At 41.4% G+C, this 25,954-nt stretch overlaps 1 protein-coding gene across 2 annotated transcripts in view; it reads left to right on the forward strand.

Moving 5' to 3' along the window:
• EPO (erythropoietin) overlaps positions 1–25,413 on the forward strand; it is a 54,432-nt gene extending 29,019 nt beyond the window's left edge. For both annotated transcript variants that reach the window (XM_033923749.1, XM_033923750.1), the window contains 4 exons: positions 1,460–1,590; positions 9,739–9,825; positions 16,658–16,822; positions 24,803–25,413. In XM_033923749.1, coding sequence (XP_033779640.1) covers positions 1,460–1,590; positions 9,739–9,825; positions 16,658–16,822; positions 24,803–24,949 — 530 coding nt within the window. In that variant the 3' untranslated portion in view covers positions 24,950–25,413. The remainder of the gene's footprint in view (positions 1–1,459; positions 1,591–9,738; positions 9,826–16,657; positions 16,823–24,802) is intronic.
• Positions 25,414–25,954: the final 541 nt, after the last annotated feature.

The following is a 25,954-nucleotide window of genomic DNA, read 5'->3' on the forward strand; positions in this document are numbered from 1 at the left end:
GGGAGCTATAAAAAATATGGGATTTTTGGGTTTCATACACTTTCGCATCAACTATGAAGAAGACTCGGAACCTGACATTGGAGAAGTGTGTTCATGTGTAAGTGATGAGCAAGGAAGGATTTTCATGCCACCTGATTGCCAGCAAAGTCGGCTGCAGTCGCAGTAGTTAAGCTATGGTAGTAAAGATTGTACAAAAGAAGAAAGTGACGGGTTCAGTGGTAGACAAGCTTCGTTCTGGTCATCCACATGCATCAACATCACGCCAAGAACATGCACTTTGATGCATTTCATTGAATAATAACAAGTTGACCTCACCTCAGCTACTGCGTGAGTGGTCAGACAAGTGTCATGTTAGTGTCAGCTCATCAACAGTTTGTTGCTGGTGCCTGCATTTTGGTCTATGGGGCTGCAAAGCACATAACAAGCTACTGATGACTGACGTCCAAAGGTGCAACCGGATCGAGTGGACATGTGAAATGTGGGAAAAGGTGCTTTTCAGCGATGAAAGCACCTTCTACTTGTTTGGTAACCAGACCCACACCCACGTAAGGAGTAATTCATGTCTGAGTGCCTCAACATGAAACATCCTTTGAAGGTCTAGGGCTGCATGACTTCCAGTGGCGTCAGACATCTGCACATCATTAATAGAATGGTCAGCGGGATCAAGTACATCACAATACTACAAAAGTACATGGTGCCATCAGTTCAACAACTGTTTCCAGACCATTTCCTGTTCCAAGATGACAACACACCTTGCCATCACTCCAAACTAGAAGCGTCAGAATAACATTGAATCAATTGACTGGCCTGCCCAATCTCTGGATCTGAATCCGATCGAGAACTTGTGGCACAAGGTGGTCTGGGAGATATCCAAGAGACATCCAACATCAAAACAGCCTAAGAGAACATGATTGAGTCACTCATTGCAGCTTGTCATCCATGATCACTTCATCAAACTGATTCACTCAGTGCCGACATGGTGCAGACAGGTGATCAAGAATAGAGGGTGGCCCACCAAATACTGAGCCATCACTGACACACAAAATGGTCTTTTTCAAGGCCACCTACAAAAATATTTATTTATTTTTAAAATTTATATACCGGCTGTTACCAAGCAGCTTCCAATTAAATATACATATGAAGGATAGTTGACGCTTGTATGTACTTTTTTGGCCAGCAAAGTACATTATTCGATTTATGCAGAAAAAAAGATTAACATGGCAACTTTAACAAACAAACTCCGAAATTTAAGACCAAGCTAAAATACGTTGAGTCTAATAGCCAAATGTATCCCTTTAATATGGTATTGGGTCAACAAAAAAATTAAAATAAAAAGTCAGAACGTTGAAAGAATGCAAAATGGTTACAGACTTTTGCACACCACTGTATGCAATAAGGTATGACGATCAATTTTTAAATAACTTCACATCTTTATTCTTCTTCCTTCTTCTTTGACTAGGACTTTTTGCTGTACTGTTGATGTTGTTCGGATATACAAAACCAGTGGACTCTCTCCCTCTTCATCCTCGTTGTAATAGCACAGTCATGGAAGGATTTGCAAAAGAAGCTAAAGAGTTGCACAGTGCAATGGTATGTGAATAATAAAAATAATATGTATATCTATATATTTAAAAAAATATATCTATATATATGTATTTATAAAAATATATATACTCGTATATGGTGGTTATGAAGTTTCCTGTTACTTATTTGTTAATTCCAGAGATTTTGCAGTTTCCTGTTACTTCTTTGTAATTCCAGAGATTTTTGCCTAAGATTCTGATTAGCCAGATACCTAAGGCCCCTCTCATACTTTATCTAATTTACCCTTCCTTTTACAAAAGCGCAGAAGAAGTTATTGGTACAGGTCGGTGCGCTGAATGCGCTGTGCTGCTTCAACAGTCAGAGTTCAATGTGCCAGCCAGCGCTAAAAATCTCTTCTATGCTTTTATAAAAGGGAGCGGGTTAGAGTAAATTTTTATATTTAAATGCCAATGTTGGGAGGGGGTGCCGGCAGGAGGGAGTGGGCATCTCTCCTGCCGGGGATTGTTTCAGGGTTTGTGACAGAAGGGATTGGGCATCCTTCCTGCCGTGGATTGTTTTGGGGGTTCTGGCAGGAGAGAGTGGGCATCCCTCCTGCCAAGGGAAGTGGGGGGTGTTGGGATGGCGGCAGCAGCAAGAGGGCATCCTTCCTGCCGGATGGCCTGCGGTGGAGTTCGGGGGTTACCTGCTGTGGCCGCTCAGCTGACTGTGGTAGGGAGATTTCCTTGCCGCGATCAGTTTAGCGGTCGCATCTATTTGAAATGCAGGCCAGCATTTCAAAGGCCTACATTTCAGGTGCCTATTGCGGCCCTAGGAAGACAACTAGGGCAGCTTAAGCTCACCTAAGTTCTCATCCAGACAAAACCACACCCACACCCAGCCTTGAGGGAGATTAAGCGTCCATAGGTGCCTCCCTGCACCCGCGACAGACGCCTACAGTGTAGGTGGCCTGCTTTGGGTTGTTGTTTTTTTTAGAAAACGTGCATCCTGATTGGCTGGTTAGACAGCGGTAGGATGCCTACCGCCACCTAAATTAGGACACCGTTTATAGTATTTGGCTCAAAATGTCTTCCTATCAATATTTCCTTTATCTTCGGGTAAAGAAAAAAGTCATTGGGGGCAAGATCAGGTGAGTAGAGAGGGTGTTACAATACAATTGTTTGTTTACTGGCTAAAAACTCCCTCATAAACAGTGCCATGTGAGCTGGTGCATTGTTGTGATGCAAGAGCCATGAGTTGGTGAAAAGTTTAGGTCGTTTTCGTCTAACTTTTTCACGCTGCCTTTTCAGCACCTCCAAATAGTAAATTTGGTTAACTGTTTGTCCAGTTGGTACAAATTCATAATGAACAATTCCTCAGATAAGGCTATTGGACCAAAAAGGCTATTGGACCACTGTCCGACCCAGTAAGGCTATTCTTATGTTCTTATCACTCAGAGAATATTAAGCTCTGTAATCCATTGCCAGAGGATGTGGTAAGAGCAGTTAATGTAGCTAATTTTAAAAAGTTCCTGGAGGAAATATCTATAGTCTGCTGCTGAGACAGACAAGGGAGGAGCCACTGCCCTGGATCGGTGGCATGGACTGCTGCTACTATTTGGGTTTTTGCCAGGGACTTGTGTCTGCCAAGAGGGAATGGTGAATAAATTTACATTGGTGTGATATGCAGGCCACCTTCACAAACGGAAGAAGTAGATAGAGATTTAACAGTAGATATTCAGAATATATCTAAAAAAAGGGGAAGTCTTGCTAATAGATGATTTTTAACATGCCGGATGTTGATTGGGGTATCACTATTGCGAGGTCTTCTAGAAGTAGGGAGATTCTGGATTCTCTACAAGGAGAACTGTTCCAGCAGTTGGTAATAGAACCCACATGGGATGGGGTCATACTGGACTTAGAGTTTAAAAACGGGGAAGGTGATTCTGATGTTACAGTGAACATAAGAAATGCCGCTGCTGGGTCAGACCAGTGGTCCATCATGCCCAGCAGTCCGCTCACACGGCGGCCCTGTGGTCAAAGACCAGCACCCTGAGACTAGCTCTACCAGCGCACGTCCTTGTTCAGCAGGAACTTGTGTAACTTTGTCTTGAATCCCTGGAGGGTGTAGTCCCCTATAACAGACTCCAGAAGAGCGTTCCAGCTTTCTATCACTCTCTGGGTGAAGAAGAACTTCCTTATGTTTGTACAGAATCTATCCCCTTTCAACTTTAGAGTGCCCTCTCGTTCTCTCTACCTTGGAAAGGGTGAACAATCTGTCTTTATCTACTAAGTCTATCCCCTTCAGTACCTTGAATGTTTTGATCATGTCCCCTCTCAGTCTCCTCTGTTCGAGAGAGAAGAGGCCCAGTTTCTCTAATCTTTCGCTGTATGGCAGCTCCTCCAACCCCTTAACCATTTTAGTCGCTCTTCTCTGGACCCTCTCGAGTAGTACCATGTCCTTCTTCATGTACGGCGACCAGTGCTATATGCAGTACTCCAGGTGAGGGTGCACCATGGCCCGGTACAGCGGCATGATAACTTTCTCCGATCTGTTCGTGATCTCCTTCTTTATCATTCCTAGCATTCTGTTCTCCCTTTTTGCCGCCGACACACATTGCATAGATGGCTTCATTGACTTGTCGATCAGAAGTCCCTTTCCTGGAAGGTCTCTCCAAGTACCGCCCCGGACATCCTGTATTCTTGCATGAGATGGGTGATCATCTAGCATCCAGTGATCACTGCATGGTACAGTATAATATTAAGATAGGTATAGAGAAGGTTCATTCCAAAGCAAAGGTTCTAGAATTTTAAAAAACTAACTTTGTTCAGATGGGGGTTTACGCCAAGGAATTATTGTCTGGTTGGGAATGTCTGGAAGGAGTGGAAATGCAGTGGGCAAAATTGAAAGGAGCGATTGTAAGGTCAAGTAAGTAAAAGAGGAAAAGAAGGCTACTTTTTGATTCTCAAAATTAATAGCTGATAAGGTAGGAATAAGAGGTTAGCTTTCATAAACTATAAAAGGTCGCAGAAGGAGGAAGACAGGCAAAAATATCTGGAAAAGTTGTGTAGTCAAGAAAGCAAAGATGCAAATGGAAGAAAAAATAGCTGACATGGTAAAACGGGAACAAGACATTTTTTAGATGTATTAGTGATAGGAAGAAGTGCAAAAATGGCGTTGTGAGACTCAAAGGTGAAGGGGAGCAATATGTAGAAGCTGATAAAGAAAAGGACAAATTGCTTAACAAATATTTCTGTTCTGTGTTCATGGCTGAAGCGCAGAAGACAAAGGTGAATAGGGATGGAGAAGTAATAGACACTGATCAATTTTCAGAGGGTTGTGTTTTTGAGGAGCTAGCTAAAATAAAGGTAGACAAAGCAATGGGGCCGGATGGTATACATCCAAGGGATGCTGAAAGAATTTAGGGAAGTTCTGGTACCTCCACTCACTGACCTTTTCAATGAATCTCTAGAGTCAGGAGTGGTAACAGAGAACTGGAGAAGGGCGGATGTGGCCCCTCTCTACAAAAGTGGAAGTAAGGAAGAAGTAGGGAATTACAGGCCAGTAAGTCTGACTTCTATGGTAAGCAAATTAATGGAAATGCTTTTAAAACAGAGAAAGTTGAAGTTTCTGGAATCTGGTGGATTACAGGACCGAGAGCAACATGGATTCACTAGAGGTAGGTCTTGTCAGACAAATCTGATCAATTTCTTTGACTGGGTGACCAGAGAATTGGATAGAGGGAGTGCGCTAGATGTGGTGTATTTAGATTTTAGCAAAGCCTTTAAGAGTGTTCCACACAGACGTCTAATAAATAAACTGAGTGCCCTCGGGATGGGTCCCAAAGTGACGGACTAGGTCATGAACTGGTTGAATGGAAGGCTACAGAGGGTAATGATCAATGGAGATCGCTCTGAGGAAAGGGATGTTACCAGTGGTGTGCTCAAGGTTCTGTTCTTGGGCCTGTTCTTTTTAACATTTTTATAAACTATATTGCTGAAGGGATGTTGGGTAAGATTTGCCTCTTTGCGGATGATACCCAAATCTGCAATAGAGTCGACACCCCAGATGGGGTGAATAACATGAAGAAAGACCTGGCGAAGCTTGAAGAATGGTAATCAAGCAGTGGTAGAGCATTTTACTGCGGGCCGGCAAGGTAAATGCTTCGACACTCATTCAATATCTATGATTATCAGTTTATTCTTTTATTTTAAAAAATGTATTCCACCAATCTAAAATTCAAACCATATTGCAAATAAAACATCAGAAATGTTTAAACATGATGATAAACTATGGGCTCCTTTTACAAAGGCGCGCTAGCAGTTTTAGCGCACGCTAGCCACTACGCCTCCTTTTAAGCAGGCGGTAATTTTTCAGCTAGTGCGTGCCTATCTTGTGTGTGTGCTAAAAACGCTAGCGCACCTTAGTAAAAGAAGCCCTATATTGTGCATAACAGAAAAGTACTAAATACCATTACATTCTTGAACCACCACAGCATCTGCTTGTCTAAAAATAAATGAACTCCAGGCATTTCCTAACATCCTCATAACTAGTTTCTGGGAAGGAAGGGAACTACATGAAAAATTAGCATCTTTGTTTAATTTTTGACTGAAGTGACAGTAGATCGGCAAAACCTTGGCAAAAATTTGTTATCAGCAAACTGGTTGATCCCTGATTTCCTGTACACTGCAGTTCCTTCCCCTTCATTAGTGAGGATGGTGACCTCACAGACTTTGTTTCACTGATACAATTAACATTAGATGAGGTTGTCTGACTTCCTGTTTAGATAAAAGAAAATGTCCACTATATTTTATGTCAAGCCAGATATAGCCACTTTATTTAACTTCACCTCGATATAGTGGATGTACTGTGTCTCAAAAACAAAACTTTGTCAAAGGCTTTCTGAAAATCTAGACCTGCGCCACCGAGGAATCCACCTTTGGGGAAGCAAAGCACTTGATAAAGGCATCTGCCAGTTAACTGCATAAATAGGACCACATAAAATCTAGTCCTGTCTTTATGCGGTAACCCATATCCAGTTAAGTGATGAATATTGCAACGGGTGAAATACATTGATACTAGAATAAAGGCCACTAAAGTTTGTCCTACTTATACTATGAATGTACTCTTGTAACCCATTCTGGGCTCCTTTTGGGCTAAATAAATGATATAATTTGGGAGCATGATATAATTTGGCATTGTCTCCATTTGATTGGTTTCAGCCTTTGCACTTGCACTTTACAGCATTTTACTTTTTTCACGTCTTGGGAGATAATTTATTTGTTTTATGTTTGAGAATTTTTTCATTATTTTTTATTATTACTTTTTTGTTTGTTTTTTTGGAGAAAATGTTTGTTAAAAATTATTTATTTATTTTTAATTTCTTTATTCATTTTATAACTTACATCAAGTGTACAGTAAATATCAAACAATTATAGTACAACATCACTTGAAAATCTACAATATCATACAACAAGAAGATTTAACCCCCACCCCCCTCCCAAATTCATATACTACTAAAATATACCACATGAAAATTATATCTTATGTCATTCATAAATATATTATTAGTGGAAAACTAAGAATCCCCCTCCCCACTCCAAATCCACATGATTTTAAATTTGTTTGTTAAAATTTTAATTATATATATTTACATATAAAACAGGACAATATGACATAAGAGGCAGTTCTTATTCAGACTTTTGTCTGGTGCTAGTCACTAATGAGTTTTTGCCTGAGCCCACAATCTCTCGTGTCTTATCTTGAAGGCTCATACTGATGTCCATTATTTTAAGACAGTTCTTCTGTCTTCTTTTCAAACATTTTCCCCAAGAGAACTCTAGTTTTGTCCAATTTCCTTTTTTTGGTATATAGTGTCGATTTTATTGGCAAAAGGTATCTTTCAGGGCTATAGTTGTTGTGCTAAATAAATAAATAACATTCAGTACTTTAAAAAGCTTTTTTTTTTTTTTTAAATTTTTCTTTTATTAAGAAAAGAAGAATACAAAGAAGTAAACCACAATCTGAATACAAAGAACCAGAAACAAAGCAAAACCCAAGACAAAAAGGGTCTACCGCGTTGTTTCTGCACGGAGACAAAAGATACTCATCAAAACCAAGAACAACCCACCCTCCAAACCCCCCCCCACCCCTCACCCCCCCAAGCACTCCAGTGTCAGAAATTCAGAAGAGCACTTCGGGCACCCGGAGACAAATTGTCCCAGACCGGAGCCCAAATCGCTCGGAATTTCCTCCATTGACCAGGGCCACTTTTCTTAGTATCCAAATATTCATACTTCAGCAAAGTAAACAGTTCATTTTTCCACATTGTGAGGGTAGGCACCTCAGCCTGCCTCCATAACAAGAGGATACATTTACGAGATAACAAAAAGGCCTTCTGCAGCAACAGGGAATTACCCCTAGAAAGTCCCAAAGAAGTAAAGTGATAAAAAAGAAAAACCTTCGCTCCAAGGGGAAGTCTTGTCTTTAAGATCGTCTGTAGATGAAGCCCAACAAAAGACCAGAAGGTTTGTATTCTGTCACAGGACCAAAACATATGAAACAAACCCGCAGGGGCAGAACGGCATTTAGGGTATTCAGCATGAGTAGCAATACCGGCCACCAAGGCCTTATATGGGGAAATGTAAAGTCTCAACGAGAATTTATAGTGCTGTTCCTGCAACACCACCGAGCGAGTCAGTCTCGGAAGATGTCGCATGAGGATACGCAAATCCTCACCAGTGATCTGCTCTGTAGAGGCAAGGTCCAGATTCCAAACAACAGCCACTGCATCATAATTCCAAGGTGCCGAAAAACTGCCCAAGCTTATCTGATGAAAGGAGATACTCATACTGGTCGAACGGGACATGGTCAAAGTCTCCCAAACCATGTCTGCCGTATCTTCATGCAAAGTAGAGCGATCCAGGGAGTGCAGATAGTGACTGACTTGACCATAGGAAAGCCAATCCCGAGCCTGTATAACACCCCGAGCCTGGAGAGCAGGGAAGGAAACCGGAAGGCCCTGTGCTGTCACCACGTCCCGCACATAACAAAGGCCATTGGTCGCCCAAGTCCTCAAGTAAGTCTTAGAGGCATCCGGATCCAAGTCCCGATTTCCCCACAAGGGTAAAAGCACTGTAGAAGTAAAAGGCACCTGCATCCGTTTGCATAACCATTGCCAACATTGGCGCATAGATTTCAACAGAGGATGAGAACGAGTCGGAAAAATCCGATGGGGTCGTTTCGCATGAAGATAATACAACAAGTGCGTAGGCGCCATCAGTTGCTGTTCCAGGGCTACAGGAGTACAATAGGTAGTATTCTTGATCCAGTCCACCAGATGACGAAGGAGACAGGCAACATTGTATTTCCGCAGGTCCGGCAAAGCCAAACTGCCGCTTCCCAGTGGTAAGGAAAGTTGTGCTAAAGTCAATCTGGGCTTCTTATTATTCCAAAGAAATTTACGTAACACTTTATGATACAGACCAATGTTAAAAAGCTTTTAAAAACATCGCTTTTTGTGGAAGCTTTTTTAAATAGACGTGAAGCACTCACTGTTTAATAAAGGAATAGCAGATGAAGGCTGAGTAATTTTACATTTATATCATTGTTTATTTATTTATTTAATTTTCTATACCATTCTCCCACAGGAGCTCAGAACAGTTTACATTAATTTATTCAGGTACTCAAGCATAATTCCGTCTGTCCCGGTGAGCTCACAGTCTATCTAATATACCTATGGCAATGGGGGAGCAGGTGACTTGTCCAGGGTCACAAGAAGCAGCTTGTTTATAGTATATGTATGCCTTTTTGTAACCTGTTTAGGTTTTTGGTGGGATTATTAATTAATTCGTTAAATATATATATATATATATATATAACTATATCGCACCTAATCAGCTATGTGTCAGCCAGCTCTGCAAACCTGGAAATTCAGTGCTGCTGCCTGGACATGGCCTGGCATTGAATATCCAGGTTTAGCACTACTATTAATTATTTCTATAGCAGGTTAACTTTGCTGATTTAAGGTTCTTTGAGTATCTACACCTATATAAGAAACCAGAAAGCATGCTTCCACAAGAATTCCATTAGGTGTATAATTTTCTATATTAGAGACACTGTAAATGCCTGCATAAATCAATCTTTTTGTGCTGAATCCTGATATCACTGGATAAAAACATATTCTGATTATACCTTAATGTGCTTCTTCATCTGCAGGATGCCTGCACAGATTCCTGTAACCTGCAAGAAAATATAACAGTTCCTAAAACAGGGGTTAACTTCAATGAACAAGATAAAATGAAAGTAAGTCTTGCCTCCACACAAATATGCTGACTACATTTATACAATGATTTCTATAGCAGTGATTTTCAACCTTTTTACACCCGTGGACCGGCAGAAATAAAAGAATTATTTTGTGGACCGGCAAACTACTAGGACTAAAATTTAAAAGCCTCATTTCTGCCCCATCTCCTTGAGCTCGGTCACCTCAGTAACTATAGAAAAATAGACAATATAATGCAAAATATAGACAGCAGATATAAATTCTCAAAACTGACACGTTTTGATCACTGAATTGAAAATAAAATCATTTTTCCTACCTTTGCTGTCTGGTGATTTCATGAGTCTCTGGTTGCGTTTCCTTCTGTCTGTGTATCCTTTCTTTCATTTCTTTCTTTCTGCACTCAGGCCCAAGAATTGTCCCTTTCTATTCCCTCCCTCTTTCCTTCCTATGTCCTTAGTGCCCCCGGTGCCTCCTTCCGATGTCTTTAGTGCCCCCTGTGCCTCCTTCCCATGTCCTTAGTGCCCCCAGTGCCTCATTCCCATGCCCTTAGTGCCCCCAGTGCTTCCTTCCCATGTCTTTAGTGCCCCCAGTGCCTCCTTCCCATATCCTTAGTGCCCCTAGTGCCTCCTTCCCATGTCCTTAGTGCCCTTTCCTGTATTTAGTGCCCCCAGTGCCTCCTTCCCATGTCCTTAGTGCCCCTTCCTGTCTTTAGTGCCCCCAGTGCCTCCTTCCTATGTCCCTCTCACTGCCTTCCACACTTTTACCACCCCCACCCCCGAAGCCAGTCTGCCTGCCTGTCTACCTCTCTCCCTCCCTCCCTGGCCAAAGCCAGCCTGCTTGCCTGCATACCTCCTTCCCTCCCTGTCACGCAAAAAAAAAAAAAAAAGCCTCCCTCCTTCCTTTCCCCTACTCTTACAGCCCTGCTGCTGCTGCTGCTAAAGCCGACAGGAAATCTTTTTTCCGACGTCAATTCTGAAGTTGGAGAGAACGTTCTGGGCCAGCCAGGCAGCGATTGGCTGGCCCAGAACGTCCTTTCCGATGTCAAAACTGATGTCGGAAAGAAGACTTCCTGTCGGCTTTAGCAGCAGTGACAGGGCGGTAAGAGAAGGGGACCCGGGGAAAGGAAGGAGGGAGGGACAAGAAATGATTGCCTGTCCCGTTGTCCCAAAGCTGTGTGTGGGGATACGGGACAGGAGGTCTGAAAACGGACCTATGGTCACCTTAATCTTGCCGGTCCTATGTGGACCGGAAGAAATTTCCTGCGGACCGGCACCAGTCCGTGGACCGGTGGTTGAAGAACAGTGTTCTATAGAGCACATGTGTCAAAAACAAGGCCCGTGAGCCAAATCCGGCCCACCTGGCCTTTTTATGTGGCCTGTGGCAACATTCCTGATCTTTCCCTTCTGAGCCCAGCGTGTCCTTCCTGCTGCGCTGGTCCGACGCCACCATGCCAGAAAGTCCACCGGCCTCGGCAGCGACTCACCAGTGCTGTTTGTGGCTCCCCCTCCTGCCCTCCATCTGCTGCAGTCCACCCGGGCGGAAACAGGAAGTTGCGCGTCATTGGAGACAGACCGCGGCAGGCAAAAAGCAGGAGGAGAAGCCACGCACAGCACTCCCGATTCGCTGAGGCCGGCAGATTCCCCAGCCATGACATTGGACCAGCACCAGAGGGAAAGGCACGACGGGCTGTGAAGAGAACGAGATGAAGGGAGAGAGGTTGGACCTGGGGTAGCGTGGAGAAAGAGGGAAAAAGTTACTTGAAGAGAGAACCGTTGGGAAGAGAAAGGGAGAAATTGTGGACCTCGGGGGAGGGAGGGAGGGAGGCAGGCAGACAGGGGGAGAGATGGGATGGGGGGCAGTTGGGAAGAGAAAGGGAGAGAAGTTGAATCTAGAGATGGAAGGGGATGGAGAAATGTTACGCGCAATAAACCCCTACCGCAGCTTGATAAAAGGACCCCTAAGCCAAAATGGCACTGAGCTAATGAGGCTCATTCTCAACTGACATATAGATATTTCACCAAGTTAGGAAATATGAAGCATCCATATGAAGGAAATGAAAAGCAGAAGCTCTTACTGCACTTCTTCGAGGAGTAAACAGGCAGATAGACAAGTGTGACCCGGTCAACATCTGGATTTTTAGAAGGTATTCGACAAGGTCCCGCATGAACGACTACTTCGAAAAATTGCGAGCCATGGAATCAAGGGTGAAATACTCACGTGGATTTAAAAACTGGATGGCGGATAGGAAACAGAGAGTGGGGTTAAATGGACAACACTCGGACTGGAAAAGCGTCACGAGTGGAATGCCACAGGGTTTGGTGCTTGGGCCCATGCTCGTCAACATATTTATAAACGACCTGGAAATTGGTACGACAAGCGAGGTGATTAAATTTGCAGACGATACAAAGTTATTCAGAGTAGTGAAGACACAGAAGGACTGTGAAGACCTGCAAACTGACATAAATACGCTCTTGAAATGGACCGCGACATGGCAAATGAGATTTAACATGGATAAGTGTAAGATGTCAGTAACAAAAATCTTATACACGAATACAGGATGTCCGGTGCAGTACACGGAGAGACCCCTCAGGAAAGAGATTTGGGAGTACTAGTAGACAAGTCAATGAAGCTGTCTGCGCAATGCGCAGCGGAGACAAAAAGGGCAACATAATGCTAGGAATGATTAAGAAGGGGATCACAAACAGATCGTAGAAGGTTATCATGCCACTGTACCGGGCCATGGTATGCCCCCACCTGGAATACTGTGTCCAGTACTGGTCGTCGTACATGAAGAAGGACATAGTACTATTCGAAAGGGTCCAGAGAAGAGCAACTAAAATGGTTAAGGGGCTGGAGGAGTTGCCGTACAGTGAGAGATTAGAGAAACTGGGCCTCTTCTCCCTTGAAAAGAGGAGACCGAGAGGGGACATGATCGAAACATTAAAGATAATGAAGGGAATACACTTAGTAGATAAAGACAGGTTGTTTACCCTCTCCAATACCTCTATGGCAGTGGTCTCAAACTCAAACCCTTTGCGGGGCCACATTTTGGATTTGTAGGTATTTGGAGGGCCGCAAAAAAAAAATAGTTAATGTCTTATTAAAGAAATGACAATTTTGCATGAGGTTAAACTTTTTATAGTTTATAAAACAGTTAAAAGGAAAGATATATAAACTATAAAGAGTTTTACCTTATGCAAAATTGTCATTTTTTTAATAAGACATTAACTATTTTTTCTGCGGCCTTCCAAGTACTCTATTTTTTCTGCAGCACTCACATTTAAAGTTTAATATCTTTTCTTTCTCAAAACTGACACATTTCAATCACTAAATTGAAAATAAAATCATTTTCCTACCTTTGTTTGGTAATTTCATGAGTCTCTGGTTGCACTTTATTCTTCTGACTGTGCATCCAATATTTCTTCCCTTCTTTCAGCCTCCTGTATGCTTCCTCTCCTCCAGACCTCATTCCCTTCCCCAACTTTTTCTTTCTTTCTCTATGTCTGTCTTTCTCTGATTCTGTGTCCCATTTTTTGCTTTGTTTCTGGCTCCCTGTCCCACCCCTTTTTTCTTTCTTCCTTCCTGCCCTCCCCCATGCCACCGCCGCCGGGGAATAGGCTGCTGCTGCTGCCGCCATCGGGAACAGGCCGAGATCTCCATGCTTCTCTTTTTCACAGGGCCGACCGCCCGACATCAATTCTAACGTCGGAAAGGACATTCCGGGCAGCCAGGCAGCGATTGGCTAGCCAGAACGTCCTCTCGACGTCAGAATTGACGTCGGGCGGCGAGAGAAGCAGGGAGATCAAAGAGCACGGTGCCGGCCTGTTCCCCGATGGCAGCGGTGAGAAGGAAAAGGAAGCAGGTTGGGCACCACTGCTCTAGACAAGCCGCACTCTAGGGAGAACAGTGGAGGGTGGCCAGCTGTGCGGACCGCCCCCCCTAGATATGCCCCTGGAGCAGCAGCGTATCTGTCCGGCTCGTTCCATTCAAAGCCGCGGGTGGCAGCTCCTTGCGAGATCTGCGCCTGCGTCTGAAGCCTCTCTGATATTGTGATGTCAGAGAGGCTTCCGATGCAGGAGTGGATAGCGCAAGGAGCCGCCAACCCGCGGCTTTGAACGGAACGAGCTGGCCAGACACGCTGCTGCTCCAAAAGGAAGAGAATGATCCAGTCCAGACCGCGGGCCGCAAATAAAATCTGGAGAGCCACATGTGGCCCGCGGGCTGCGTGTTTGAGACCGCTGCTCTATGGAATGTATATAGATTTTCATATGCGAGAGGCATTCATCGATTTAAACTTTCTCTTCCTTCTAGTTAAGGAATTCAAGGAGTTAAGAATTTTAGCAACTCTCTGGCATTTAAATTTCCCCAATTATGGAATGAACTTCCCCTAATTTTCAGGTGTCCCAGTTCCTTCTAACTTTTCCGTAAACTTCAAAAACTTTTTTATTCGTTAAACATTTTGAAAACTAACTCTCTTTTATTTCAGTTTACTTTATTTTTTTAATTTATTGTTAACTGCATCGAGCTTCCTTTGGTTGAAGACCCGGTATATAAGGTTAAGTTTTAGTTTAGTTTAGAGAACGAGAGGGCACGCTCTAAAGTTAAAAGAGGATAGATTCCGTACAAACATAAGGGAGTTCTTCTTCACCCAGAGAGTAGTAGAAATGTGGAACGCTCTTCCGGAGGCTGTTATAGGGGAAAACACCCTCCAGGGATTCAAGACAAAGTTAGACAAGTTCCTGCTGAACCAGAACGTACGCAGGTAAGGCTAGACTCAATTAGGGCACTGGTCTTTGACCTAAGGGCCGCCGCGGGAGCGGACTGCTGGGCACGATGGACCACTGTTCTGACCCAGCAGCAGCAATTCTTATGTTCTTATGCTCTTATGTTACCTGTGAGAAGAAAACACTTAAAGAAAACTAGGGAGGAAGGGCTTCTGGACTGAACTGGCATGACTAACGGAAAGAAAATTATCAGGTAAGGAACATAATTTTCCTTTCCATTGCCTTTATGTCAAACTAGTCCAGAATGAATGGTATATAGCAAAACAGTACCCCAATTAGGGTGGGACAATGAAAAACCAGAGAAGAAGCTAACTGCAGCATCAGATAACTATCTACGACTGTGGTTCTTAAACCTGTCCTGGGGGACCCCCCAGTTAGTCAGGTTTTCAAGATATCCCTAATGAATATGCATGAGTGAGATTTACCTATAAAGTAGGTAGTAGGCAAGCAAATTTCTCTCATGCATATTCATTATTGTACAAAAATAACAAAGAAGCTAATCCCCCAGACCTCAGTTTTAATACATTGATATATATTTGTAAGTTATTTATAATAAAATTAATCCTATCTCATAGGTATACCCCTCACATTGTGTCTTAACGTCCATCTTGAATATTCAGTGTTCATTTAACAATTATCTAGTCCAAACATATGTTAAATTGGCAGATCTTACAAATACTTTTCTTCTTAATCATTGCCTTTCAGTTCAATAGTCTCTCCTTTGACTTCTCATTGTATTATACAGCTTGGCTTGATACAAGACTGTTTTGCTCTACTAGCATCCGCAGGAGCTGAAGCTGATCAGGGTTTACCCAAATCCTCTAAATCACACAAATATTCATTATAACTGTTATTATATTCTTAAATATATCTTAAAATTAAAATAAATATTTTTACTGTACCTTATCAACATTAATGAATTTTTGACAACATACAGAGAATCAAAACGGCATTCATAATACATCCAATACCAATGCATGCACAGGAGGCAGTTGAATTAACATTTCCATCTCACTTCTCGCCACCGGACCAGCAGAAGCATCAACTGCCCCTGCTGCTGAGAAGCCTACTCTATCGCAGAAGAGTTCGAAGCTGCCAATAAAATGGCAGCGGTACCTGCCAAAGACATAACTGCTGCCATGACCAGCCCTGTTGCTGCGGAAGCAGACCCCCCCCCATGGTTTGCCACCTGCCCTGACATTGCAGTATCTAGCAGACTGCCTGATTCAGGCACCTCTGCGCAAAATTTACAGGCCCCTGTCACATCTATTCCCTGCCGGGAGCAGACCACGCATTTCTTCAGTCTCTCTCCATTCATCGTGAAAGCCTGAGAGAAAATGGGAGAGCCACACAGATGTCTGCCTAATATGCATGGCAGTCTTGCGCCCCAGGAAACACAACCACCAGGTATGCTCTCCTGGCCAGGCAACAACAACAAAAAAAAATAGAGCGTCCAAATATCAACTTTCCTTTTCCATCCAACAGAAGGCAGCTTAAAGGAGGGCAGACCCCATTGACTCTCAAAGCTGACATCTCTGCCCTAAAAACAGAGAACAAAAAGCTGAGGCACCACTAGACCAAAAGGGGGAATGGAGGGAAAGGGGAGAGGAACTCGGCCACCCGAGTTTGACACCCCCTGATGCTTAGCAGATCCCCACAGATCTTCACCTCAGACCAGCAATCTTTTTTTTTTTTTTTTAGGGGGGGGGAGGATAGTATAAGTGTTCAAATATCTACAGATTCCAAGCTGCTAGTCTTATTACATTTAAGCAACAGACAGGGACTGCACAGACTTACCACCTCCACCTGCTGGAAATTGAGAAAAGACTGACTTGGGAGGAATTGCACAGCACACTTATATTTAGTTAAGAAATCAGTAATTCTCAGTTTTCACCTGCTGGTAGAGGTGCGTATACCTATTGATCTGTGCCAGTCTGGAGGGATGCTATAGAAATTTGATTTTCCTGGTTGGATAATTACTTTGGTATATTTATCTAGCAATTCACCTGGAAGCAAAATTTGGAAGACAAAAATTTTTTACATACTTTTATTCTTTGACATTTTACAGAGGGATATGCAGGAGGCAGAAATCTGGAGAGGTCTGATGCTCTTTATGACAGCAATACCAAAAGTAAAAGAAATTGTCACAGACAGTTCATTAAAAAACCACACAGATAAATCCTACCGCCATGTCAGAAGCCTTATCAATTTCCTGAAAGGTTTGAATGGAAAGGTAAGAAGTCCAGCTAGGAGTTGTCTAATGGTTAGAGCCCAGTTCAAATCTCACTGCAGTTCCTTGTGATTTTGGGCAAGTCACTTAACCCTCCATTGCCTCAGATACAAATTCCCTCCAGGGACATAAAAATATTTACTGTATCTGAATGGACACCACTTCAATAGTCTTTGGCTATATAATTTTTTTTTAATCTATGAAAATCATGTTAGATAAAACATGGCAGCTTGCAAGAAAACTAAATAGAATGTTAAAATCATGCATTGTCACACTACAAATATAGAAGAAAACAAGTTATTTCTATGGCCAAGTCTGGCATCTCTATTCACCCCTCTTTCTCAATGGTTACTTGCTTCTTTTTAATGCAGAGTACCCACCAAATCCTTACTCATTCTGACCTGCTGCATAAAGCAAAGTTACTTACCTGTAACTAGTGTTTTCCGAGGACAGCAATCATATTTTCTAATTTATGGGTAATGTCATCTACCAAGCCCGGTGTAGACACTGCCAAATATACTATCCTTTTAAATCTTTGAGACAGTGCCTCCACCGCGCATGCATGAGTGCTTTCCTGCCTGACACTGGAGCACAGGGCCAGCAGTTCGGTAAAAAAGCTAAGTCAACTTAGGGGAGAAGGGAGGGATGTAAGAATACATGCCTGCTCCTCTGAGAATATCTGCTACAAGTAAATAATTTTGCTTTCTCTACGGACAACAGGCATAATATTGTCACATGTGCCAGGGTCATGGCCTATTTTTGAAGTTGGAAAGTAACATGAGCCTGGTGAAAAATAGGGCTGGAGGGTAACGTTGGCACTTAAGTATTAAAGAAATATTGTAGAACTGCTTTTCCAAACTAGCTATCCCTTCTGGAATTTTGTTCTAAACAGTAATGAGCAGTGAAGCTGTGGAAAGATCACGTTGCTGCTTTACAAATTTCCTCAATGAAGGCTAAGCAAAAATGAGCTACTGAGGCAGCCATGGCCCTCACATTATGGGCAGTGACACAACCTTGTAGAGTCAGCCCAGTCTGAACATATGTGAATGAAATATAGTCAGCCAGCCAAGCTGAGATGCTACGTTTGGCGATAGGAGCTCCCAATCTATTAGGATTGAAAGAAACAAAAAGCTGGGAGGTGTTCCTATGAAGTTTAGTACAGGCCAGGTAATAAGCCAAAACACACTTGCAGTCCAGGTATGAAGCATTGTTTTACCAGGTTGAGTTTGCAGCTTAGAAAAGAAAACAGGAAGAACTATGGACTGGTTGAGATGGAATTCTGATACTACCTTAGGTAGGAATTTTAAATGGGTTTGAAGGACTAGCCTGTCATAATAGAACCTAGTGTAAAGTGGATCTGCCTCAAGGGCTTGAAGCTCACTTACGCACCTAGCAGAACATAACATAACATAAAAGTGTATTTATATACCACAATACCTTAGGAGTTCTATGCGGTTTACAAAAGAAAACTGAAACAGAGACAATATAAACAAATGACCTCGAAATTAAAAAAATTCTTAAATAAGTAGGTTTTGAATAATTTCTTGATCTGCTGGTAAGAGACTGAGCTAACTAACCCCCTCTTTTGCAAAACTATGAAAGTGGATTTTAGCATCAGCTGGTGCGCTGAATGCTCTACATTGCTCCCAAGGTCATAGAAGTCTAGGAGCATTAAGAGCAGTGCAGAGCATTCAGCGTGCCAGCCTGCACTAAAAAACGCTTTTGTGGTTTTATAAAAGGGGGGAGGGTAACAGATTTACAAACTATCACATGAAGATGCCTGAAAAGATAGGAGTCTTGAAAATAGCTCTTGTATAAACAGCCTTTCACCGATGGAAAAGCAAACAAATTACAATTACGTCTTGGACGTTGTGAATTAATGAATAAAAAATGATCCACAAGATAATCAGGTGCTAAACCATGTAAGACTTTATAGCATATAAAACCAAACTTAAATCTAACTCCGGCCTTGACTGGTAACCAATGTAGTCTTTGGTAATAAGGTGTGACCTGTTTTTTTTTCAGAATGAAAATTATTGGACTGCTGTGTTTTGTGTGATGCAGAGTCTATGAAGATTTTCTTTTTTTTTTCCAAAATATTTTGTATTAATTTTACCAAGCAAATACATCAAATACAAATAAAACTAGCAACATAAATTAATTATTTACAATAATACACTATTATATTGAAAACATCAGAATAGAGGAAATATCCTAAAACAAATTAGACAAACATAAAATTAAACAAAATGCACAAAAGCTGCGGATAATCTTTTCAGATATAGAGAAGTCAAGTGAGATTACAAAGTGTTTCTACAGAAATCATCTAATGGGGCCCATTTCTTATTAAAGCTAGCAATAATGTTATGTTTTAAAGCATTATATCTTCAAATTTTCTAATTATACACAAATAATTCCACCATTCATGAAAACTGAGATTAGAATTGTCTTTTCAATTGCAGGCAATGTGATGGATAGCCAGAGCTATCATAGTGTCAAATATTTTAAAGAACTTTGATGGAATTGAGATATCTGGGTTCGAGGAGCACAAAATAATGGCCCTATAAGAGATAGGCAAACCAATGTCTAAATGAGTTATAGAAAGAATTCTAGGCCATACACTTGACCAGAACAAATGTACATTATGACATTTATAAAGGAGTTGTATAAGAGTGCCAAGCTGTGTATGGCAAGACCAGCATTTACCTGATGAGACTGAGTGTTTAAATTTGGCTATTTTATTAGGGGGTCAAATATGCCCTATGCAAAACAAAAAAGTAGATTGACAAACTGACACTGACATGGTGGGCCGAGCTGATAGAAACTAGAAGAAGTTCCAATTTATTTCATCAGGGATTAAATTCAATTTTTCCGCCCAGAGGTCATCAAAGGGGATAACTACTTCGCTTCTCACTTCTCGCATAATTTTATATAATTTGGAAGCTCTCTTTTTTCCTATTAAAAGAGACTGGGTGAGCTTAGAGAAGTTATGTAAAGTAGGCGCCCTCTCTCTCCATGGGGTTATTAAGTTGTTAAGAGATTCTGAGAACTCTTGCCAATTTTGTAAAATAGAATCAGAGTGATCCAAAATACGTTTCAAGTCATTTATCGGCATAAGTTTACCTTGAAAGGTTAACTGAAAAAGAGCCCATATATTTTTTAGTCTGCAAATCTCCTCAAGACCAGAGATACGGTGGGAATCAATGGCACTATTATACCGTAAAGGAATATGATCCACTTCCATAACACTATCATTTATAGACTTGTAGAATGTAAGGATGTTGGAAGCTGAAGATTTGAGGATTTTTAAAGATGTATTATATGGAAGTTTATCCATGAATGGTACTAAATGTATAGGTACTGGAGAAATTAGCAGTTTCTCAAAAGCCAACCATCCTGGAATACTCCAGTCGTCAAATTTTGGATACCAGCCTAGACACTGAGCAAGTCTAAAGGCTAGGTGATACCATTTAAAATCAGGCAAATTTAATCCACCTCTAATTTTGGGCAGTTTTAATTTGTGATGCGTTATCCTAGGAGTTTTATTTTTCCATAGACACTTAATAAGGCTGTCCACTTTTTTATATAAGGACACTGGGAAAGGTTTTGGTATCATGCTGAAGATGTAATTTAGTTCGGGCGCTAAAACCATTTTAATGGCCTCGGCTCTTCCCTACCAGGAGAGAAAGAGAGGAGACCAAGATTGTAAGATAGAGGTGGTTAATTCAATAATAAATTTGGAATTCAAAGAAAGTGTTTTATCCACGGAGGAGCTATACTATATGCCCAGGTATTTCATCTTTTCAGATTCCCATTTAAAGGGATATTGCAAGATATGATGTTTTTGAATGCTAGGTGTTAATGGGAAGAGTTCTGACTTACTCCAATTAATCCTGTATCCAGAGAAGTTTGAAAATTCACTGATGCAAGTTAATAAGTGAAAGCCTGAATCCAGAGAGGTATATACGAGTATATCATCTGCATAAATTGAAAGCTTAAAAGATGAATCTTGAATAGATATACCACTGATAGATTGGTTTGCCCTGATAGCTATCGCTAAGGGTTCTAGAGCTAGATTAAACAAAAGAGGAGCGAGTGGACAACCTTGTTTGGTGCCTCTCTTGAGAGGAAAGCATTTAGATAATAGACCATTAACCAAAATAGAGGCTTGGGGATTGTTGTAAAGAACTCTAACCATATGAATGAATTTTTGATCAAAACAAAACCATGATAAGGTATGAAAAAGATAATCCCACTCTAGTCTATCAAAAGCCTTTTCGGCATCTAATGAGTGTCCATATAGGATCTTTAGACTGAGCAGTATGAGCTAAAATATTCCAGAAGAGTATTCTATGAAGATTTTTCTGATAACCCGCTAAGTAAACTATACTACAGTAATACAAAATACTTAGGATTAATGACTGTACCAATAGTCTAAAAGAAGAAACATCAAAATATGATCTAATAGCGAGATTTTGATCTAAAATGATCCCTAGAATTCTTATAGTAGGATTAATCAAGTACAAAATTCCATTCAAATTTATACTCGTCTCTATTTCTTTCTTCTTGCAAGGAGTAGCATAGAAGAATTCTATTTTTTCTGTATTGAGTTTTAACTTAAATTTGGTCATCCATAATTCTACAATTGTGATTGTGGTGGAAATTAACTATATAGATTGGAAGAATGATGAATATAGTAATATTATCAGCATAACTGTAAAATGTTGCGCCTAACTTAGATAACCTATGTCCCAGATATAGAAACATGATGGCAAATAAAGGTCAAATGGCCCATCTAATCTACCCATCCGTAGTAACCATTATCTCTTTCTGTCTTTGAGAGATCCCACGTGCATATCCCAGGCCCTCTTGAATTCAGACACAGTCTCTGTCTCCACCATCTCTTCCGGGAGACTGTTCCACGCATCTTCCACCCTTTCTGTAAAAAGGTAGTTCCTTAGATTACTCCAGAGCCTATCACCTCTTAGGGGGAGCGTGTGGCGCAGTGGTTAAAGCTACAGCCTCAGCACCCTGGGGTTGTGGGTTCAAACCCCACGCTGCTCCTTGTGACCCTGGGTAAGTCACTTAATCTCCCCATTGCCCCAGGTACATTAGGTAGATTGTGAGCCTGCCGGGACAGACAGGGAAAAATGATTGAGTACCTGAATAAATTCATGTAAACCGTTCTGAACTCCCCTGGGAGAGCGGTATAGAAAAATTGAATAAAATAAAAAAAATTAAATTAAAAAAAAATAAATTAAAAATTAACTTCATCCTATGACAAGCAGACATTGAAGAGTAAAGGAAAGAGAGGAGATCCCTAGGAACACCACAAGAATTAGTCCATTTGTTAGAAAATACATTTCCAAATTGGACCTGGTGGGTATGAAAATGCCCAAAGCATCCAAATATCTAAGTACGTAGTTGACAGTGATCAATGCATTGCTTAGGTCAAATTGTAATATCAATGTCCCCAACACCTTGACTAAACAGATTGTACAAGTAGTCTACAAGGGATTCTAAAACAGTCTCTGTACTATAAAGAGGATGAAAGCTTGATTGAGATGAGTATTGTTCTAAATCAAGCAACTGTGACTACATCATTCCCTCCATTATCTTAATGAAAAAAGGAATACTGTATTTTTCGCTCCATAAGAACATAAGAATTTGCCTCCACTGGGTCAGACCAAGGGTCCATCGAGCCCAGCGGTCCGCTTCCGCAGCGGCCCATCAGGTCCATGACCTGTAGAATAATCTTTTGTCTAACCCGTTGATTCCTACTCCTTTATCTGTAGCCTTCAATCCCCTTATCCTTCAGGAATTTATCTAGTCCCTCTTTGAAACCCCTTAATGTAGTCTGTCCTATTACATCTTCCGGAAGCGCATTCCAGGTATCCACCACCCTCTGAGTGAAGAAGAACTTTCTAGCATTGGTTCTAAACATGTCCCCTTTCAATTTCTCAGAGTGTCCTCTTGTTTTTGTAGTCACACTTTTTTCCCCAAAAAAATTAGGCAGAAATGAAGGTGCATTTTATGGAGCGAATATACTCCCCATACCCCCCCCAGTACCTTTTCTTTAATTCTTGCGGTCCAGGCAGGCAGACAGAACACCCCACCCCCCGGTACCTATTTTTTTAATTCCGACAGTCCGGTACTGCATTTCCTGCCCCTCCCTCGCTGGACAGCTGCCACCATGCCTTGCAGCAGCGGCTGAGTGTAGCACAATGCAGGTGCGAGCATTTCACGCACCTGCCTGGTCCTGCACCACTCACTGAATGGCTGCCATCAGTTCTTGTGGAAGCTATTCAGTGAGCAGCGCAGGACCAGACAGGCACAGAAAAAACACGCCTGCGTTTTGCGTCATTCAGCCGCTGCTGCAAGGCATGGAGGCAGCCATCCAGTGAGGGAGGGGTAGGAGATACAATGCTGGACCGCCGGAATTTTTTAAAAAAATACTGGGGGTGGTGTCTGTCTGTCTGCCTGGACCGCCGGAATTTTAAAAAGAAGGTACCCTGGGGAGGGCTGTCTGTCTGTCTGCAAGCCACGTGGCCTGCCCTGTCCCAGCTTACCACTAGACCACCAGAGGGGGGACAGGGTACAGAGACCTAGTGGCAGGCAGGCAGGGTATACCATTTGGTTTAAAAAAATTTTTTTCTTGATTTTTCCTCCTCTACACTAGGTGTGTCGTATGGTCGGGTGCATCTTATGGAGTGAAAAATACGGTACTTGCTATTGGCCTGTAGTTAGAAATAAGCAATAGTGATTCCTTTGAATTTTTAATTATAGATGTAATAACAATGTGCCCATCCTTTGCTGGAAATTCTCCTAAATCCAACATATAGGTTAGCCAACTATAAAGTTCAATCTGGAATTTTAGTGGGTGCTGAGCACATTACTGCTGGAGGAAAAATGTCTAATGAACAGTATGAGTTTTCATATTTGTTATAAAGTTTTCTAAAACAATCTCAATTAGGGTTTTTAAAAGATGGCCATGACAAATCAGAATAGCAGGCATCCTTTAAAGATATTATTTCTAGGGAATCTACGAGGGTCATTTCATAAATAATTCACACTATTTTTTTTTTATTTACATGTTTTGTTTTGTTTTCAAGTATTTCTTTACAATCCTTCAATACAGGGCTCCTTTTACGAAGCCGCGTTAGTGGTTTAACACATGTAATAAATAGCGTGTGCTAATTTGCCGGCCCCGCTAGCCGCTACCGCCTCCTCTTGAGCAGTCGGTAGTTTTTCGGCTAGTGCGGGGGTTAGCGTGCGCTAAAAATGTGCGTGCGATAAAGCCGCTAATGCGGCTTCATAAAAGGAGCCCGTAGTCTCCCTGCTTTGCAATGACCAAGTCCCAACATAGAAATCCCATTTGCTTAGAAGAAAACACTGCCTGCAAATCATCATATGAGAAGCAATAAAAGGTGCCAATCTTGAGGGGAGACTACCTCTTATTTTGCCAGCAAATTAGCAGTTTCCAGATTACGTTGATTTGATCCTGTTTTTGTTCAATTGTATCTACCGAGTTACAGTTATTGATTAAAATCTTAACTGCAAGTCTGTACATGCAGTGATCCATATGTCATGAAACTGTCTGGCTCGCTATCTTTTTCATACTCCTAAAAGTTTTCTCTCAATGCATGTCAATAAAAAAACAAAAATTTCACCCTCCTTTTCTCTTTTTGTGTCTTTACAGTTTTTAATGTCGCTACTTTGATGCTTAATTTAAATGTCACTCTACAAATACAAAATTAGTTCACTTCACACATCATAGATGTTTACTTACAGTCCAACTTGCCCTTCATACATCATTGCAAACAGTGACCATGTAACATCTTAGTCACTTTAGTGAGTATGATGTAGGTTATGAGAATCTTTCTAATATAATTGTTTGTATGATTGCAGAGGAAATTGGATAGAAAACACAGAGTGGAAAAGGCTTCATTCCTTTGAACTCACTATTTGCCATTTTCTTTCCAGCAGGGAGAAACAACAAGAACATTAGACTTTGCACAGGCCACAACACACGTTCAAACAATGAAGGATTTTTTCCTATATTACTTTAATTTTGTGCGATGGAAAGTCAAACAGTATGTCAAGAAAGTATGCCAAAATACGCAAAGGTGATGGAAAACCAAACAAAAACCACTGAAGAATAAACTCACTGTTTCACTCCAGAAGAAATGGAAAAGAGAACAGATAAGGGAAATAGAATTATGCTGTCAGGCCTTACTTTCTCTTTTACCTGGACCAACTCCTTTTTCACTTTCTGGACTTGCTGAAGGCGAAGAAAACTTTTATGAGTGCACTGTAAAAAAAGCAAAGAAAGCTACTCACAAAAGGTGATTCTAGGTTTCATGAACAGAACAATGCTAAATATCTGCTTACTTTGTTAATATCACACTTTTGGAGAATTTTTTTAAAAATAGGTCAAAAACTTTTGAACTATTGCAAATAACTTTTCAGAGTCTATATTTTATACTAAGTTAAAACTGTACAGTATTCTATATATTTATCAAAGAAATAGGTTCATTGGAAACAAATGGAGTCCTTTGCCTGGGCTATTTTAAATATATGTATGTCTGAAGCTCTGAATGGCATTCATTCATGTGTGTGTGAAATGATAAACACATGGGGGAAAAAGTGCCCTATTCGACTAGCTATATAGATTAGGGTAAGCCTTGACAACTTTTCATTGAATTTAGGAGCTAGTCCCAAATTTAGTACCTGGCTGTTACAAACTCTTTAGTTGATCAAAGTGATATTTGAGTGTGTTTTGGAGGGGTGGGGATGGAATCCCCTCTGTGATAAGCAGCAGCGCTAAAGCCAGCGAACATTGCTAAACCTGTTTTAACAGCTTTAACGATGATCGCATTTGCTGACCCAATACAGAAAACAGCTTACCGCCTGGTTTTCTGCACGATCGCTTATTCCCCAATCTGACCATACAAATAAGCTGATTAATATTAAAATTCCATGTAAACTACAGAGCGACTGATGCTCTAACATGGCTTCCCGATACACTAAAAAAAGTGATCGCTTTTAACGATCCATAAAAGCGACTGGTCAAGACGTCGCATACCCATCAAACCTTTTTTTTTATGGGCACAGATGCAATGCATGTTACACATG

Source organism: Geotrypetes seraphini, chromosome 16 (assembly GCF_902459505.1).
Source record: "Geotrypetes seraphini chromosome 16, aGeoSer1.1, whole genome shotgun sequence".
Lineage (NCBI taxonomy): Eukaryota > Metazoa > Chordata > Amphibia > Gymnophiona > Dermophiidae > Geotrypetes > Geotrypetes seraphini.